The following is a 20,947-nucleotide window of genomic DNA, read 5'->3' as shown; positions in this document are numbered from 1 at the left end:
ACTTACCTGAAGCGCTTTCTTTTCTCAAACATGCATACTTTGCTCATTATAAGCACATATAGTTTGCTGACATATTTCATATGTTTGGAACTATTAAGTCTTTGAATTTTCTTTAATTTTATTTTAAATTTTACTCTAGGGAAGAAAATAGGTAAGTTCAAAAGGGAAATTGTTAATATAGCTAAATCAACCTTCACTTAAAAATTAGGCCATCTGGGGAATTCCTTGGTGGTCCAGTGGTTAGGACTCTGCGCTTTCACTGCGGAGGGCCCAGGGTTGATCCCTGGTTGGGAAACTAAGATCCCACAAGCTGCACATTGTGCCCCCCCCAAAAAAAAAAAACATTAGGCCATCTGTTTACTATCCTAGGTATGGGTTCATGTAATACTATATATAGCACTTAGCTGGATCGAGTTGGAATTATAAAGACCCTCAAGTACCAACCAGCCAAGCTGATGTCATTATATAATTTAATAGTACATGTTCTCCTGAAATGTTTATATAGTTGGCCCCTCATTAGCCATTTTGTGTGAGATCACTGGAATAAATAAGGAATAGTCCTTAAGGGGAAAGTAGTCCTATTTAATATATGTTTTAATATAGTCAAGGAATTCAATTCTTGGCTGGTTAGTACTTACTGGTAAGTATTGTTATGTCAAAACAATGCTACTAAGTAGGGGTCCTAGGTTTGGTTTCTCTGCCCTACCATTTGGGTAATGTAATAGTGACTAACATGCCATTCTCCCCATTCCCCTTCAATGAATCAACCTTGAACAAAATTCTAATGTAAAAAGCTGTACTTTTGTATAGAGAATTTCATTATCACTTCTTTTGGTTATAATAAGAGGAGGGTATATGTCTTGGGAAGGTAAGTAGAAAGCAGAGTACGGGTAGGCTTTCCCATAGATGAGGAAGTTGAGGCAAAATGATTCAGAACCCTGAACCTGGGGCTTGTGTATATGTGGTTTTCTGGGCGGGAACTGTTTGGTGATCGACCACACGATAATGAGATAGATGAATGGACTCCAGAGCCACCTCTTAGTACTTCCCTGTGTGTTGCTGGGTCCAGGTATGAGGTTGTTAAGGGTGGACCTAAACCCCTGAGAGTTAGGGAAGCTTGTTGAGGATCATATTCTTTAGGTGTAGGGGGCTGTGTAAGTTGAATTGGTTAAACAGAGTTGGTCCTGAGTTGTGTTCCACATGTATTCTCTACCTTTGGGACTGGAGTGGGATCCAGGGAGTGGGATTCAATAGTTCTGTGTTGTAAAATCCAAGGACATTTAAATTTTTGCATGGAGTACTAGACATGAGAAAAAAATATTAGTATATGTATTTTCCTAAACATACATTTGTAATCATCTAACTAAAGCTCATGGAGAGAAATTCCCAAAACAGACTGGCTAGCTACGGAGGCTCAATGGACTAGTACCAATTCCAAATACAAGATGTGTTAAGCGTCATTATTTTTGCTTACTATTTTATAAGGGACTTCATGGATGTATATATGGTTTCAGCTTCTTCTTACCTTTGAATCTTTATTTAATCAATAATAATAGCAGCTGAGATTTGAGTGCTTATTATGAGGCAGTTGTTATATTCTTTACATGTATTAACTGTTTATGTGATACAGATATTATTCTCCGCATTTTACAGATGAGGGAACTAAAGCTTAGAAAGGTAATTTACCTAAGGTGACATTTGGTAAGTAGCAGAGTGAAGTGTCAAACCCAGTGTGTTGGGACTTTCCTGGTGGCTCAGTGGTTAAGAATCCGCCTGCCAACGCAGGGGATGCGGGTTCGAGCCCTGGTCCAGGAAGATCCCACATGCCGCGAAGCAACTAACTAAGCCCGTGCACCACAACTACTGAGCCTGCACTCTAGAGCCCACGAGCCACAACTACTGAGCCGGTGTGCCACGACTACTGAAGCCTGCATGCCTAGAGCCCGTGCTCCGCAACAAAGAGAAGCCACCGCAATGAGAAGCCCGCGCACCGCGACAAAGAGTAGCCCCTGCTCGCCACAACTAGAGAAAGCCCATGTGCAGCAACGAAGACCCAACGCAGCCAAAAAAAAAAAAAAAACAAAAAAACCCCAGTCTTTTATTGAGAACTTAGGCTGTGGAGCCAGAGTACAGTTGAATTGACTTCAGTACCTTCAGAATCAGAGGGGTATAAGAAATTATCAAGGTAAAAATATTGATATTGGTATCCATAGTTTTGTATAAACAAATTTAAAGTGCTACTAAAACATACATTGTATTTTGTGATTTATGTAGAATGCTCTCACCTACCTCTCTTATTTTTTCCTCAAGGGAGTTTCGTGAGGTATTTGTTATCATCCCAGTTTTACAGTGAACCTGAAGCTTGGGGGTGTTAATTGACTTGTCTCATATTATACAGCGAGAACGTGGGGGGCCAGCATCAAACCCAGAGCTTAGCCTTAGTTCTAAAAGGAGCAGGTCTGTTGAACAGTTTCTGTGTGCAATCAAACCAGTGTTGCAAGGAATCGGACCTTCAGTAGGTCATGTAAAAAGTATATAAGTGAAACAAGTACCTGTCTGCTTTGAAGCTCCACATGAAAAAGAACTTTGTACCCAAACCAGCTATGCTAATAATTAGCATTTACATGCCTTTGCATTTTTTCAGAGTCCCTTATATCTACCACACTTTACGTTTTGTACATATGGGGAAATAAGGTACAGAAAAGTTATTTCATTAGTAAAAGATCAGACTTAACTAGTGGTGGAGCCCAGGCTATAATTGGTTTGCTTACTTGGTGAAATGATTAATTTTAGGGTGACTAGCTCATTCCGGTTTGCCTGGAACTTCCCTGGTTTTAGTACTGAAAAGTCCTGTGTCCCAGGAAACCCTGAAGTCCCAGGCAAACCAGAGTGGTTGGTCATCCTAATTTTCCCACTTTGTGGTGGATTGTGGGGATGGGAGTAGGGTTGCCATATAAAATACCCGGCACTTAGTTAAAGCTGAATTTCAGATAAATGTTGAATAATGGTTTACTGTATGTTCCAGATATTGCACGGACATATGTACACTGAAATTTGTTGTTTAACTGAAATTCAGCTTTAACTGGGCATCTTGTATTTTTATTTGTTAAATCTGGCAACCCTAAGGAAGAGTGAAGGGACATTCTAATGGGTAAAAAGACCACTTTGCTGCTTTTTTTGTGTGGACCTCGGGTTTATACATTTATCTATGTAAGGGAGTATCATCTGGCAGTTTCCTTTTCTGGGGTACTTGACTCGTTCTTTTAGCCAAGTGGACATAGATGTGAGAGGTCAGGATGAATGTATGAAACCACATTTTGCCAATGCATTAAAACTGGTGTGTGTGTGTGTGTGTGTGTGTGTGTGTGCGCGCGCGTGTGTGTGTGTGTGTGTGTGTGTGTGTGTGTGTGTGTGTGTTGGTTTGAGCGGTTAGTTCTCCTTTACATGGTGGGAAACTTAACCCAGATCTGAGCCCCTCTGCTCTTTGTTGGATCAGTCCAACACCTGCACAATCTCCCGGATCACCCAGATCATCTTTAGACGATATATATGTTAAAAAGTACTTTTGTTGTTGTTAAGACGTGATTCAAAATGAAAAGGAAGTAAAGGCTTTCCCTACCCCTTCCTTGCAGCTCTTCTTTTTCTCACCATGGAGGCAGTCTGATTAGAAAATGTTAGAATTTTTTTTTTGAAGTGGACCATTTTTAAAGTCTTTATTGAATTTGTTATAATATTGCTTCTGTTTTTATGTTTTGGTTTTTTGGCCGGGAGGCATGTGCGACCCTAGCTCCCCGACCAGGGATCGAAACTGCACCCCTTGCATTGGAAGGCAAAGTCTCAACCACTGGACCACCAGGGAAGTCCCGAAAATGGTAGAATTTTTGAGATGGATTTTTAGAAGTCTTCTCGTTGAGTGTTTTTTCTTTGTGTGTGTATGTGTGTTTGTGTGTGTGTGTGTTTTTAAGCAGGGAACTCTTTTCCTACCCCTTTTCCCTTCACCCCCAAAAGGAGAGGGATGTACCTTATAAAGAAGACGGAAATGGGTTCCTCAGGACATTTAAATCTCCACTGTTTGATGGTTGTCAGTACTTCTAAATCAGTCTGGGAGTCCTTTACATCAATAGAATATAGCCTTGAAATAGATCTAGTTGAATTCCATCAACATTAATGGTAAGCAAATTAGGATTTAATGACTTGGACAAGGACTCATAGTAATTGGTTGCAGAGCTGAGACTGGTGTAGGTGTGTATTCGTGTATCCTTGTGCATGAATTTGTTTAAAATCCTTGTTCTGTACCAAGCAGAAAAAAGTATAAATTTCCTTGCCTAATTTCTTTGTTTCTTGTTTAATTTTATGCTGGAACCCAGCATTTTTTATTTTTTGAAAGAACATCTGGCTTGGACTTTATTTAGAAAAGGAAAATGGAATAAAAGTTTTCAAACATATATCTATATTTTCAGATTACTTTCTGTTATAGGTTATTATAAGGTATTGAATGTAGTTCTTTGTGCTATACAGTAAATTCTTGTTGGTTATCTATTTTATGTATAGTACTTTGTAGCTTTTAATCCCATACTCCTAATTTTTTCTCCCCCCACTTCCCCTTTGGTAACCATAAGTTTGTTTTCTACACCTGTGAATCTGTTTCTGTTTTGTATAGATCCATTTGTATTATTATTATTATTATTTTTACCCTTTGAGAAAGCTGAACATTTTTTTTTTGAAGTATAGTTGGTTTACAATGTTGTGTTAGTTTCAGGTGTACAGCACAGTGATTCAGTTTATATATATATATATAAAGAATATATATAAAAAAATTCAGTTATGTATGTATAAAGAATATATATACTCAGTTATACATGTAAAGAATATATATATATACTTTTCCAGATTCTTTTCCTTTATAGGTTATTACAAAATATTGAGTATAGTTTCCTGTACTATACAGTAGGTCCTTGTTGGTTATCTATTTTATATATGGTAATGTGTATATGTTAATCCCAAATGCCTAATTTATCCCTTCTCCCCTTTCCCCTTTGGTAACCATAAATTTGTTTTCTGTGTCTGCAGTTCTATTTCTGTTTCGTAAATAAGCTCATTTGTGTCTTTTTTTTTTTTTTTAAGATTCCACCTATAAGTGATACCTATGATATTTGTCTTTCTCTGTTTGACTTACTCCACTTAGTATGATATTCTCTAGATCCATCCATGTTTCTGCAAATGGCAATATTTCATTCTTTTTTATGGCTGAGTAGTATTCTGTTGTGTGTGTGTGTGTGTGTGTGTGTGTATGTATATATATATATATATATATATATATGTGACATATTCTTTACCCATTCTTCTGTCAGTGGACATTTAGGTTGCTTCTGTGATTTGGCTATTGTAAATAGTGCTGCTGTGAACATTGGGGTGCATGTATCTTTTTGAATTAGAGTTTTCATCTTTTCCGGATATATGCCCAGAAGTGGAATTGCTGGATCATATGGCAGCTCTATTTTTAGATTTTTAAGGAACCTCCATACTGTTTTCCATAGTGGCTGCACCAAATTATTGATGTATTCCCACTGACAGTGTAGGAATATATGACACCCTCTCCAGCATTTGTTATTTGTGGACTCTTTGATGGTAGCCATTCTGACAGATGTGAGGTGATACCTCATTGTAGTTTTGATTTGCATTTCTCTACAAATTGGTAGTATTGAGCATCTTTTCATGTGCCTGTTGGCCAGCTGTATGTCTTCTTTGGAGAAATGTCTTCTGCCCCCTTTTTTTTTTTTTTTTTTTTTTTTTTTTGCGGTACACAGGCCTTTCACTGTCGTGGCCTCTCCCATTGCGGAGCACAGGCTCCAGACACGCAGGCTCAGTGGCCATGGCTCACGGGCCCAGCCTCTCCGTGGCATGTGGGATCTTCCCAGACCGGGGCACGAACCTGTGTCCCCTGCATCGGCAGGCGGACTCTCAACCACTGTGCCACCAGGGAAGCCCATAAATTATTATTATTATTATTATTATTATTATTATTATTATTTTTGCGGTACATGGGCCTCTCACTGTTGTGGCCTCTCCCGTTGCGGAGCACAGGCTCTGGACACACAGGCTCAGCGGCCATGGCTCACGGGCCCAGCCGCTCCGCGGCATGTGGGATCTTCCCGGACCAGGGTGTGAACCCATGTACCCTGCATTGGCAGGCGGATTCTTAACCACTGCACCACCAGGGAAGTCCCTGACCATTTTTTGATTGGGTTGTTTGGTGTTTTTTTTTGATATTGAGCTTTATGAGCTGTTTATATAGCTGTTTGTATATTTTGGATATTAATACCTTGTCAGTCTCATCGTTGCAAATATCTTCTCCCATTCTGTAGGTTATCTTTTTATTTATGGTTTCTTTTGCTGTATGAAAGCATTTAACTAGATTCCATTTGTTTATTTTTGCTTTTATTTCATTTGCCTTGGGAGACTGGTTAATTTATTCCTAGGTATTTTTTTTTGACAGTTTTAAATAGGAAATTTTTTTTTTTTACTATTCAGTTTTTAATTTATATTTATGACAAAGACTTGAATTTTCCTCCCTCTTTTCTTCCTCCCTTTCTCCCCCTTTCTCTTTCTTTCCTTCCCTTTCTTCCTCCCTCCCTTCCAATATATGTCTTTTGGGTCAAAATCTTATTTTCTGAGATTAGAATAAATATAAGCCTCATAGTTTTCTTGAAAAGACCAAACTATTATTTCCTTATCACATTTTCTAGTTGTGAATTGAAAGTTCATTTAATCCAGATGGTAATGTGACTCATCCCTCTAAAAATGTCTTTAATAGACTTTCTGGCCCAGAATGTCTTGAGCTTTTTAATTTGTTATATTAAGGAAGTACTTACATGGATCAGTGGGCTCAATTTTCAGCTGTACAGTCTAATTTCATTCATAGAATAGTAATAACTGTGAGGTCGGAGTTCAAATTTTTAAATTTGTGAAAGATTGTATTAATATTTGAAGTTTTATAAAGGAAAAATCTTTTTCAGTAAAGGAAGAGTGAGAACCAATACAGTACTGAGTCAACATAGTAAATTAGCTTATATGTTGATATTTGTAAGAATTAAAAAAAACTTTCCTACAGTTAGGGTCTGGGTGTTTTTTTGTTTGTTTTTTGCAGCAGTGCATACAGTCAGTGAATGTTTTAAAACCATTCTCCTGAAGCAGATGTGTAGTTTTCATATTAGGATCTTAGCATTGGGAGGCAGAGAAGCAAACATGCTCATCAGAGCCAGGGTCCTGCCTCTAAAATTCTTTCCTGATAGCAAATCATAATTGCTGGCTGCGTTTTCTGTGACGATTCAGTAAAGCCTAGTTTTGGGAAGGAAGTCTTTCTTTCTGCCCTTCTTGACCCCAGTTTCTTATTTCAAAGTAAATAATTTGGATAATTTATCAGGACTCTTGGTTTCTGTAGAATGTATGTGACTGTGACTGTTGTGGAAGGGAGAATCTGTAAGTAGTGAAGGGCTTTTTATCTTTTTTTCCACCCCTTTTTTTTTTTTTTTCTTTTTGCGGTATGCGGGCCTCTCACTGTTGTGGCCTCTCCCGTTGCGGAGCACAGGCTCCGGACGCGCAGGCCCAGCGGCCATGGCTCACGGGCCCAGCCGCTCCGCGGCATATGGGATCCTCCCAGACCGGGGCACGAACCCGTATCCCCTGCATCGGCAGGCGGACTCCCAACCACTGCGCCACCAGGGAGGCCCCCACCCCTTTTTTTAAAAGAGTTTAGGGGGTGTGGGGAATTAAAAAGTTTGGGTTGGCTTTGGAGTCAAACATGTTGATTAAAATTTCACCTCATCTGTTTGATGTGTCTTTGGGCACGATCTGTTTGAAATTGGGTTTTTGTGACAAATGAGATGATATGAAGCTCCCTACATTGTACTTGCTTGCTTGGTACTCAGAATTGCTTCCCATTTATTGCAAGCCTGGTGAAAAATTCTAGTTACGCTTTACGCCAGCAAATACAGATTTCTTGATGTTCATCGCTGTGCAATCCACTTATACCTCATTAGAAAATGCTAAGCTGTATTTTTTTCCAGATGTGAGTAGTTATATAGTATTGATGCATGTTTGGGTGTGTAGGCTACAAGGAAAATATAGAGGAGGAAATAGGACTGGGTGTGGGTAAGGTTAAGCAAGAAATAAATTGTCTGTGGGCATCAGGATGCCCCCTCTGGAGCATTTTTTGGTCACCTCCTCTCTCTTTTTGGGTCACTCCCTCTGCCCCCAGTGAATTTGTAGGAGAATTTCCAAGTTTAGGGGTTCTTCCCCTGCTCTGGAAGTTGAACTTTCAGGTGGCTTTTCTTGGTGGGGGTGAGTGTGGAAGCGTAAAAGACTCTGTTGGCAGAGGGAATATAATGGTGTTAATTGACCTCTTCCCTCCTGTAGATACTGCAGATGTCTTACATTCAGAGTGACGCCCATTTCCATTGTTCAGTCTTCCAACTTGTGGAGGTTGATGGATTGAGATACTGCTATGTTGCGTCTCTCCTGAGCCTATGACCTTCTTGTAGATGAACCAGATGTAAGCAGGTAGAACCATGGAATATGATAGCATGAACTTGATCCCTTTGGCAGCCTATACCCCGACCCTCCGCCCCATAAATTCAGGCATTTACATTTTTTTTCCCTGTTACTAAAACATGTTGTCTCTGGAAGCTGCTCATATGAGAATTTATAGCTTTTTATTTTGGGGGGGGCCAGCATTTAAAGAAAAGTGGGAACTTAATATAGGTTGTATGACTATGATATTACTAATACCCCTTGGTAACAATTTAAAACATAAAATTTTATCTTAACATCAGAATTTCATATACTTCTGAAGCATATTATTTGAAGGTGGTTTTGTAGGTGGGCATTAATCTCCATTACTTTATGCACAGTCATTTTCATAACCCCAACTTCTGTCTTCAGTGTTCTGACAGTTACCCACAATCCTGTCTGCCCTCCTTCTGCGTCCTCCACTCTCTCCAAGTCTCCTGTGTTCTTCTTCTCAAAGAAGGATAGAGGCCACACTTGGTGAGATTTTTCTTAAACTTCATCATTATGATTTTAAACAAAAGCTAAATAAAATTATATAAGATCTGAAAAACTTATTTTGATGTAGTACAATCGACCATTTACATAAAACGTTCTAAAAACATATTTCAGGTGTTTGAACCTAGCTAGTTGTAGTCACACAGTTTCATGTTTAAAGATTTAGTGTTGGCTAATCTAGCATTGTGTAAATAATGATGGGTCATTTTCTTTTAGCGTTAAACTTGACTCATCTTGTTATTTTAATTAGCAGTTCCTAGAGCATTGTAAAGGTGGAAGTTATTATGGTCTTCAAAGATTAATGTACTTTGACCAATTATAGCTGCATTTAAATTTTTTTAGAATTAACAAGATATGTGGAAGTCCCTCCAGGTTAATTGCAGATACATATAACTCGTTTGTGATGGCTGCATAAGTGTCCACACATAATCGTCCATAATTGTTTGTAATGGCTGTAATGGATGTATAAGTTCTTTAGCCATTCTTTGATTTTAGATTTTCTGATTTTAATTGTTTAAATTTTCCACAATTTTCTGATGTAGTAGGATCTATTCAGCAATTCAAGAATTAGGCAACATCCAATGTAGCAGACAGAAAGGAGCTCCAAAGAGCTGTACAAAGCCAGAGATTTTTGTAGATCACAATGAGCAGGAAAAAGGAAATTATACTGAGCATTTGCTGATGGGTTAAAGCGGGCTTAGTTTCCTTTACATGGTGCAAAGGGTGGTATTGGAGCTGGGTCAGGTAACTTGTGCTGAGCAGGCCAGACTGATTGGTTGACCTACGCCTGCCTTTTCTGGGAGAGCTGAGCATAGAAACTTAGCTAAGTTTTGCTTTGCTGACGTGGGGCTTAGCATGAGCGACTCCATCTTGGGCCTAATCTGATTAACAGTTTTTTTTTGCCTTTGAAACAGTACTACCACATCCTCCAAGCTTTGCCTTCAGACTGTACTACTTACCATACATAATTCCTTTTTGTTACAGTCATCTATCCCCTTATTCCTTAAATATTAGAACCTCAGGCTTCCTATGACTCTGCTGCTATCCTGTCATGATTCTTAGCGTTTTCAATCTTTCCAATACCATAGCCTTTCATTTCCTTAACCTCCTGTCCTTAAATGATCTCATATTCCAGTCTGCCTCTGCTTCCCCTTTCTCCCTTACTATAATCTAGACCTCCCCGTGATGGATAAGCATACGGCCTCAGCAATCTCAACTTCAAACATTCTGCACAGACCATTACCTCCTGTGGTTCCAACTTACACCCTTTTAGCACCTCACCTCCAACAATTCTGTGACTAATTCCACTGATCTGTCCCCTCATAAATGCTTCCCCTCCTTGTGGCCTTCCTTTCTCAAGTTAAAATTGCCTTATCAGTCATTATACTGACTGCCTTGGGAACAGACTTAGTTTACTTATCTTTCCTTTCTTTACCCCTGTTTTGTTCTGGAGCTTGCCTGATGAAATCCCATCCTTGGTTAATCTAGCTCTCCCTGATCCATATTTATGCTCTGTCCGCCGACCTTGGCTGGGAAGCACACAGCCAGCTTGATTGGTCTCCCTTCACATCCACGGCGGCTGACCTCAGGTGGGCCTTTCGAGCTGCCAGGTGATCCTGCTCTGTCCCCTGCTCCATGCACCCTCCTGCTTTCCTAAATGACTACTTTATACTTAATTTTTTTAAACTTTTTATTTTATATCCGAGTATAGCTGATTAACAGTGTTGTGATAGTTTCAGGTGCACAGCAAAGCAACTCAGCCATACATATACATGTATCCATTCTCCCCCAAATCTTTCTCCTTAATTTTTTAATACTTTCCTTTTTTCCTCCCTCTCAGCCAGTGATTTTTTTCTTCCTGTTACTCTGATAACATAGAAGCACCCAGAAGAGGCTCTTCCACCAGCTCCTGTTAGCATTTCTACCCACTCACATGCATCTGCCTCCCTGTTCCTCTCTAAGGCCAACCTCTTCCACTTGGGTACCATGCTCACCCTCTCCTATCCAAGGATGTGACTCTCTTCTGCACACAGTTGACTCTTGGTATTTCTGGGTTCCGTATCCATGGGTACAGAGAGCTGACTGTACTGTGCCATTTTATGTAGAGGACTGGAGCATCCCACGGGGTCATGGAAACGGTCCTCTGAGGTTTCTGAGGAATGAGTGTAATCCTTTCCTTTCCTCTTGTGGGTCATAGCTATCACTATGCAGACAAGCTATACTATCTCTTATTTTTATTTATTTTTATTTTTCTGACCGCCACGTGTGGCTTGTGGGATCTTAGTTCCCCGACCAGAGATCGAACCCGGGCCCTGCAGTGAAAGCTCCAAGTCCTAACCACTGGACTGCCAGGGAATTCCTGTTACCTCTTATTTTTGAAACAAAAGGAACTGCTTTGTCCTGTCCTATTACTTATTTCTCTACTCCTCTTCCTAGAGCTCTCTTCCTGTTCTTTCTTGAACTCTCTCCAGTTGGGCTTTGATCTTGAACCACAGTTCTTTTCAAGGTCAGTAGTGACCTTCACGTTGTTAAATCCAGTGTCTGATTCCCAGTCCTCCTCTTTTTTTAACAATTTTTTTATTTTTAAAAAATTGTAGTAAAATATACATAACAAAATGTACCATTGTAATCATCTTTGAGTGTATAGTAGGCATTAAGTATATTCACATTGTTCTGCACCCATCACCATCAGCCGTTCCCCAGAACTTTCCCATCGTTCCAAACTCTCTACCCATTAAACATAATTTTCCATTCCCCTGCCCCCTCAGCCCCTGGCAACCACCATTCTACTTTGTCTCTTATGAATTTGCCTATTTTAGGTATCTCATGTAAGTGGAATCAAATATTTGTCTTTTTGTGTCTGCCTTATTTCACTTAGTGTAATGTTTTCAGAGTTCATACATGTAGCATATCTCAGAACTTCATTCATTTTTTAAGGTTGAATAATACTCCATTGTGTGGCTGCCACATTTTGTTTATACATGTATGCGTCGTGGATATTTGGGTTGTTTCTGTCTTTTGGCTGTTATGAATAACGCTGCTATGAACTTTGGTGCGCAGATATCTGTTTGAGCCCATGCTTTCAGTTTTTTGGGAAATATACCCAAAAGTGGAATTGCTGGATCATATGGTAATTCTGTGTTTAATTTTTTTAAGGGACTGCCAATCTGTTTTCAGTAGCAGCTGTACCATTTTACATTCCCACCAGCAGTGGATAAGGGTCACAGTTTCTCCACCTCCATCTCCCAGCCAATGCTTTTTATTTTCCGTTTTTTTTCTCTTTTGGTAACGGCTATCCTAATGGGTGTGAAGTCTCAGCTCATTGGAGGCGTGGCTTCCATTTATCTGTGTTGACAACACGTGTAAAGCGCATCAGTGCTCCTTGACTCCACCCTCCTGCTTCTCCTCTGTCAACACCGACCCGTCCTCTCATGCTCTGTTTGCTGGCCCCTCTTGTCCCCGAGCCCTCTAAACATTGACATGCCCCAGGATCTGCTGTTTGTACCTCTTCTCACTCCCTAGGCCATCTCAGCCAGTCTCATGCCTGAAATACCACAAATAGGCTGAGAATTCCCAAAGTTAACCTTTCACAAAATGGAACTGCTCTTCTTCAAAATCTCCTCCTGCAGCCTTCCCCATCTCAGTAAATGGCAGCTCAGTAGTTTTCAACGTCTCAAGCCAAAACCCTGAGAGTCACTTTTGACCCCTCTTTCTCTCTCGCTGTATACAGGGCTGTACCTTCAAAATAGAGTCAGGTCATTTCTCACTGCCGCCTCCGTCCTCCTCCTGGTCTAAGCCAGTGTCATCTCCCCATCCGATCCCTGTCAGAGCTCCTGAAGCAGCTGCGGTCTCCCACGTCAGTACTGTTCTCACAGTGACAGGCCCTTCAGGATCCGGCCCCTTTCTCACAGTATCCCCTCCGACCTTGTGTCCTTTCACTGTCCCCCTCTCTCCCTGGGTTCAGCTAGAGTGCTCATTTCCCAGATATCTGCTCATAACATCTGAGATGCCTTTTCTTAACTGCTTTCTAATGCAACAGTCCTCTCCTCCCCCAGATTCATTCCCTTTAACCTGCTTTATTTGTCTCGGTAGCTCCTGTTACCTCTTGATATTTAGTTACTTGTGCGTGGTCTGCTTGCTTCCCATGTTTTGTTCATGACTGTGACTTCATCCTGTGGAAGAGGTCTGGGTATGGAGTCTGTGTTCAGTATTTATTTGGCAAATGAATGATTGAATCTTTGTTTATATGTTTAATAAGCATTTGCTTTTCAGTAGACTAGAGTTTGAATGTGGGATTGCAAAGGGTGTGTTTTTTTTTGTGTGTGTGTTTTAAATATTAATACTGTACTGCTGGAATACTTCAGTGCACTCTGGATATATGGTAGTCTTACATATTTGTGAAACTATTGGATGCAAATTAGTATGGTTTCATTTTAATCTTGATTACAAGTTCAGGAGAATATATTGTCTGTATGTATTAGCCATCTGCATTTTCTCTTTTTTGGCGTCTTTGTACATATTCTTTGCCCAGTTTTCCTTTTTGTTGCTTGAATTTTTTTTTTTTAATTTATAGGAGTTCTTTCTATATTCTGTCATGGCACTTTTTTTTTTTCTAAATCTTATTTTCCTTTTTTTAATTGAAGTATAGTTGATTTACAATGTTTCAGGTGAAGAGCATAATGATTCATTCATATATATTCTTTTTCAGATTCTTTTCCATTATAGGTTTTAACAGGATATTGAATATAGTTCCTTGTGCAATGCAGTAGGTCTTTGTTGTTTATCTGTTTCATACGTATCAATAGTAGTATGTATCTGTTAATCCCAAATTCCTAATTTATCCTCTCCCGCCCTTTCCCCTTTGGTAACCATAGTTTGTTTTCTATGTCTGTGAGTCTATTTTTGTTTAGTAAATAAGTTCATTTGTATCATTTTTTTAGATTCCACATATAAGTGATATATATGATATTTGTTCCTTTTTGATTTTTTAATTTAATTTACTTTTTATTATTTTTTGGCTGCGTTGCGTCTTCGTTGCTGCATCGGGCTTTCTCTAGTTGCAGCGAGCGGGGGCTGCTCTTTGTTGTTGTGCGTGGGCTTCTCATTGCAGTGGCTTCTCTTGTTGCAGAGTATGGGCTCTAGACACGCAGGCTTCAGTAGTTGCAGCACGTGGGCTCAGTAGTTGTGGCGCACGGGCTTAATTGCTCCTTGGCATGTGGGATCTTCCCAGACTAGGGATCGAACCCATGTCCCCTGCATTGGCAGGCGGATTCTTAACCACTGCACCACCAGGGAAGTCTCTGATTTTTTAAATTGTGTTACCATAAGGAAATGTTAAAACTTTAAAATTTATGTGGAATTAATCTGTAAGAATTTATGAGAAAATTTTGAAAAATATGGCTAGTGAGGGTCTTACCAGCTATTTAAAGCAGTAGTTCTCAAACATAAGTGAACACTAAAATCACATGGTTGCTATTTAAAACTGAGTCTGCCAGTAGTTTTCAGCTTATAGGTATTGGGAAGGAAAGGAAAGGTATGTCTGAGGAATCTTTATTTAAAATATACTCTAAGGTAATTCTGATCTGATTGGTGCATGGATCACAGTTGAAAAAGCATTGTTGTAGATCTATCTTTGGTGTAGTGTGGTATTAGCAAAGCAGTAGACAGATGGATCCAAGAAACAGAACAGTGTCCAGAAACGAATCCAAGTGTGAATGATAACTTATTATGGAAGATAACATTCTGGTTAATTGAGAAAAGGATGGTTTATTTCATAAATGGTTCAGACAGTTCACCTGAAAGGAAAAGGTAGCTTTTTCCCTTACACAATAGAGAAAAATAAATTCCATGTTGATTAAAGATCAAAATATAAAGATTTTGCAAATACTAGAAAAAAATATAGGATACCATTAGTTTAACCCTGGGGTTGGATGAGGCCTTCTTAAACTAAATTGGAAACCTAGAAGCTGTGAAGGAAAAGATTAATACATTTAATGGTTCAAGTTTACTTTCTGAAAGGTGATACTCATGTTCTAATTGTGGCAACATAATAAAATAGCTGTGACTGGTTTCCTAGTGTGGATGAAGAATGTTGCCTGCCACATCAGTAAACAAAGAATGTTGTGGCCGTCAAGCCATGAGCCCATTCAGGATAGAGAAGAACAGAATACTGGCCCTACACAGTTAAGGTACATATCAAAGGAATGATTTCAGTGAGCCCAGACTCTTGCATCTTCCTATATATAGAAAGGCACTAAATTCATTAACTTGATGTTTGTTTTTTTCTTTAATTAGCAGAAATCTTTTGATATTCAACTACCTGATTTGTTTTTGCAGAACTCCTATATATCCTGGCTCCTTCCTTACCTCTTTGGAACAGTCTTTCAGAGCTATCTGAGAGCCTGTCTCCTGGGCTTAAGTCCTCAGTATGTCTGTGGAATAAAACATAAACACTCGACTTTTTGGATGTGCATTTTTTTCAGTTGACACTAGTCTACATTTTCTGTAGCCATTGAGCAAATAAGATGCAATTGACCAAACTTTTGTTACTTTACCTAGTTTATCTAAAATATTTTAGAAAAGTTAAATGTGTTAATTGCATGTGACTGGTACCTCTAGGCTACGCTTGACACCATTGTCTCTCCCCTCCCTTGACTTTCATGACACTGCCCTTTCCAAGTTCTCCTACTTTATTGGCCTTTTCCGTGGGATTTTCCTCCTCTCAGTCTTGGCATTAGTTTCCCTCCAAAGTCTTCTGTCCTTGAACTTATCTTGGAGGTTTCCTGTGTGTTCTTTTTGGGCAGCTCTGACCCCTCTTAACTTTCACAGTTTGTGTATTTGGATGACTCACAGACATCTTAAACCCATTATTTTCAAGACTTGTATTCATCTCCTTTCCACCAATCATCCAGCCACTGACCAACCTCTTCACTGTTTGTATTTCTGCCTCAGTTGAAGGCACCCCAGCTGTTTTCCCTCCTTTCACTGCCTCTGCTCTAATTTGCAACTTTATTCTGTTGACGATTCAGATACAGTACCACCCTCACTATGTTAAGCAGAAAGATTTCAGTTGTTGGAAAGGCTGGAGGAACAGCTGCTACCCTTGCCACCCTCTGGGCAGGTAGCAGCCAGGAATCCTAGCTGCTCGCTCCTTGTCACACCCACCATAGCCTTGTGACCTAGGAGTGAATGATTACTTGTTATCTCTTATGTAATTTCCTTCCCTCCAGTTTCTGCTGCCTTCAGGTTATCCTCTGCATAAAGTTATTTTCTAATACTGTGTGTTTATGTACATTTGAATGCAAACTAAGTTTCTTCCTCAGCATCAAAGGCCACAACAATTTGACCTTTAAAATTTGGGGCCCTTAATACCCTGCCCTCATCTCTCATCTCCTCATCCCTACCCTGCTCTACTGGGTGGCTGATTATTTCCTGAACACCTGCTGATTTTGGTGCTTGTTGAAGCTCTGTGGTATCGTCTATTCAAAATCTCCATTCCTCTGCCCTCCCTTTCCCCAGACTTTTAAGATCATAATAAATTGTTGTTTGGTTCAAGAGGATGTCTCAGAAAAAGCCAGAACTAGCCTCTAACTTTTACTGTACTCTTCTTGAAACACGTTATACTCAATGATCAGTACTTATTAAAGTTTCATAGTTTCAGTTCTTATATTTAGGCCTGTGATCCATTTTAAGTTAATTATTTGTATGGTATAAGAAAGGGATTCGTCTTCGTTGTTTTATATGTAGATGTCCAGATGTTCCAGCACCATTTGTTGAAAAGACTGTGCTTTCCCTATTGAGTTTTTTTTGCCATCTTGTTGAAAATCAGTTGTCCATAATAGAAAAGTTTATTTCTGGACTCTCAATTTTATTCTGTTAATCTATATATATGTACTTTTTCTAGTACCACACTGTCTTGATTAATATCGCTTTGTATTAAGCTTTGAAATGGAGATGTGTGAGCACTTCAACTTGGTTCTTTTTCAAAAGTTTTGGCTGTTCTGGCTACTTTGAATTTCCGTGTGAATTTTAGGATCAGCTTACAAAATTCTCTATAAAAGTCAGCAGAGATTTTGATAAGCATCGTGTTGAATCTGTACATCAGTTTGGGGAATGTTGCTATTTTAACAATATTAAGTTTTAAAATTCATAAACAGGATGTTTTCTATTTAGGTCTTTAATATCTTTAAACAGTGTTCTGTGGTTTTCATAGTACAAAGTTTGCACTTCTTGTTATATCTAATCCTAAGTATTTTTGAAAGTGTTGTAAATATAATTGTTTTCTTCATTTTCCCATTATTCATTGCTAGTGTATAGAAATACAGTTTATTTTTGTATATTCATCTTATATCCTGCAACCTTTGCTGAACTCTTTGTTCCATTAGTTTTTCAGTGGGTTCCTTTGGATTTTCTATATTACAGTCATATCATCTGTGGATAGAGATAGTTTTTTAAATCACAGTTATTTTTATTTTTATTTTATTTTATTTTATTATTTTTTTTGCGGTACGCGGGCCTCTCACTGTTGCGGCCTCTCCCGTTGCGGAGCACAGGCTCCGGACGCGCAGGCTCAGCGGCCACGGCCCACGGGCCCAGCTGCTCCGCGGCATGTGGGATCTTCCCGGACCGGGGCATGAACCCGTGTCCCCTGCATCGGCAGGCGGACTCTCAATGACTGCGCCACCAGGGAAGCCCTTAAATCACAGTTATTTTTAAATTCAAAATACAAACATGCGGAATTAAATTTCAGAGTACTTAGTGAGATAACATCATTCTCCTGGGTTATTAAGGTGCATCTATTCTTTGCAGTTCTGATGTTCTGAAAGTATTAGGGCCATTGTTTTCGTTGTGCCACTTTTCTGTACAGAAACCTTCAGTGGCTCCCCATGCCCTTTGTGGCAGAAATCTAGATTCTTTGGACTCATTCTTCAGGGTACTATACAATACGTTGTTGAAGAAACAAGCTTGGAATGGTGACCAGAGCCCAGAGGTCAGTTGGGAGTCCTGGCTTCTCTCCAGCTGTGCATGAGCAAATTCAGAGGTGTCCCTTTTCTTGTAAAGTTGCAGAGTTTGACTTTTAATTTTTTAAGAACGGTTTCCTTTAGTTCTCTGAACATATTTATAATAGCTGCTTTGATGCGCTGTCTGCTAAGTCTGACACTTGGATCCTCTCAAGGAGGATTTCTGTTGCCTGCTTTTCTCCCTGTGTGTGGGTCATACTTCCCTGTTGGTTTGCATGCCTCATAATTTTTTGTTGTAGACTGGACAATTAGTTATTTTTGTAGCAGTTCTGAATACTGATTCCGCCTTCCCCTTTTCCGCACTTTCTTGTTGTGTTGTTTGCTTGCTTGTTTGCTGACTTGGCTGACCGGTTTTGGTGAAGTTTACTTTTTCTGCAGTGTGCATCCTCCGATGGGGCTCCTTCAAGGGCACAGCCTTGGGAACACGCACAGTTACTCTGAAGTGCCTTCTTCAGGGGGTGACAGCGCAGTGGTTCTTGTAGGGACTGTCTGCCTCCCTGATCTGCCTCTTGGCACCACACCCAGCAAATATTCTCCACTGATAGCTAGTTGATTGCTTTATTGTTTTGCACAGTGCCCTGGGCTATAAGTTGCCCCACAGGGTGATCCAGTTAAATTAGATGGTCTTCTCGGGGTTGTGTTTGAGGCCAGTCTTTGAGCTGCGCTGACTCCAGGAGGGCTCTTCCTAGCTGTCTCTGTCCACGATTCCATTGAACTTCTCTGGATCTGTTCTTTTGCTTGTTTCTGTTGTGCAACTACCAGCCTCATCTTAGTTGCTCACCACTAAAGTCTCCATTGTTTTCCATAGTGCCATTAGGCTTGAACTTCTCTGTTCTCTGTTCCGACTAAGGTCAGTCCTCTTAGGGATTGCTGAGTGGTTCTATGTTCTTACAGCCTGCTTCTCTGGCCTGGGGAGAACCTCTGTGCCATTGCTCCAGAGCCAGGGGCAGGGGCAGCAGCTTGTCCTCTGCTCCGTGAGTAGTTTCCTGGGCTTGGCTGTAGCCACTGGTCTCTGGAGCTTCTCTCCCTGCATCCACCTTACGAATCACGGTGCCCAGTAGTTTTGGTCTGCTGCGTCTGCAGTAGAGCTTCTGCCCTGAGTGGAGACTGGGTGAAAGAAGGGATTCCTCAGATCTCTCGGCCACACTTTCCTAGAATAGAATTTCTACGACATGGAGATGAAGAATGCTAGAAATCATCCTGGATTTAGAGCTGGGTGGAGTAATCAGTTAATAGTTAGCTTCAGTTTTGTTTCTTCAAAAATGATGTTATCACCTACCTACCGAACAAAGGCTGTGTCCTCTGCCTCGTGTTCTTCTTCCCCACTCTCCCTCTTCCTTTAAGTCTCAGCTCAAATATCACTGGCCAGGGAGGCTCTCATGGACCACCCACATACTAGAGCACCTCTTTACCCTTGCCTGGTCACCTAGTATTTCCCTTATTGGGTTCATTTTTCCCTCTTAGGATTTCTCACCATCTGGTGATATTTGTCTGCCTCTCCCAAAGAATGTATAGGTTCCATGGGAAGAGAGACTTAGATTGTTTCCTTCACTGTTATAGTCCCTGTACTTAGAACACTGTCTGACACATAGTAGATTCTCAATAAATCTGATAAATGCAACATATAAAATGTCCAAAATCTGTTGTCTTCTTGCTTTACAATTTAACCTGCCTAAATTGAAAAATATCTAGAATCACTGTGGGAAGTGAATTTCATATTGTTTGCTAACTCCAATTGCTTGTTGCTGCCTAGAGTGGGAGAAGGGGGCTCCCTGGGAAAGAAAGCAGTGATGATTCAGCAGTGGCTGCAGGGGTGGGGAGAGAGGAGAATGTGGCATATGTGCTAAGTGTTTGCCATCTCTAATGTAATGAGACACTGAAGAACAGGAAATGAGTGCATTGTTGGTCTCCATTCTCTTGTAGGTCTTCTGGCTTGCTTCCTCTTCACCACTGGGAAGTATTTGTGGTTACTGGGGGTTAAGTTGGAAAAGCCACCTGTTTACAGAATGATGTGGAAACGTTTCTATAGAAATCCCATTGTTAATAGATATGGCATAAATGTGTATCCTATAAATATCAGGAGTGGACAGGAGATTGCTGGCGGCCAGTATACTAGCTGCTGTTTATTGGGAAAAAAGTCGTGTGCCTATCTGATATGAAGACTTTTTCTTTAAAGTTATTTAAGAATGATTTTTTGACTAATAACGTTCTTTCTTTTCCTTCTAGATTCTTACGGAAATCTGTTAATTCTACTTTTTGAGCACTATGAATAACCACGTATCTTCAAAGCCATCTACTATGAAGCTAAAACATACCATCAACCCCATTCTTTTATATTTCATACATTTTATAATATCACTTTATACTATTTTAACATATATTCCATATTATTTTTTGTCTGAGTCAAGACAAGAAAAATCAAACCAAATTAAAGCAAAGCCTGTAAATTCAAAACCTGAGTCTGCATACAGGTCTGTTAACAGCTTGGATGGTTTGGCCTCAGTATTATACCCTGGATGTGATACACTAGATAAAGTTTTTATGCACGCAAAAAACAAATTCAAGGACAAAAGACTCTTGGGAACACGTGAAATTTTAAATGAGGAAGATGAAGTGCAACCAAACGGAAAAATTTTTAAAAAGGTAATGTGGTTTTTTATTACCTTTGAATTCGCTCTGAATAAAATGTGCGCTTAGAAATGGTGGCAGGGGACAAGCACGGCCTGCTTCTATTGGAATTTGCTGATGTGGCAGGAGAAACAGGGCAGAAGGGGACTAGACTGCACTTTTTTCTCCTTCTGTACCCCCGGCATGGATTTGTTCCGAATTTTCACGAAGACATTGAGATCACTCACTGGTGTGGG

At 40.0% G+C, this 20,947-nt stretch overlaps 1 protein-coding gene across 1 annotated transcript in view; it reads left to right on the top strand.

Annotated features, from left to right (window-relative positions):
- ACSL3 (acyl-CoA synthetase long chain family member 3) overlaps positions 1 to 20,947 on the top strand; it is an 84,042-nt gene that overhangs the window by 31,606 nt on the left and 31,489 nt on the right. Inside the window, exon 2 of the mRNA XM_082631455.1 lies at positions 20,310 to 20,726. Coding sequence (XP_082487581.1) covers positions 20,349 to 20,726 — 378 coding nt within the window. The 5' untranslated portion in view covers positions 20,310 to 20,348. The remainder of the gene's footprint in view (positions 1 to 20,309; positions 20,727 to 20,947) is intronic.

Source organism: Mesoplodon mirus, assembly GCF_964341445.2.
Source record: "Mesoplodon mirus genome assembly, chromosome: 8".
In the NCBI taxonomy this organism is placed as follows: domain Eukaryota; kingdom Metazoa; phylum Chordata; class Mammalia; order Artiodactyla; family Ziphiidae; genus Mesoplodon; species Mesoplodon mirus.
Note: the sequence above shows the minus strand (reverse complement) of the source record. Positions and strands in the feature narration are given on the sequence as shown.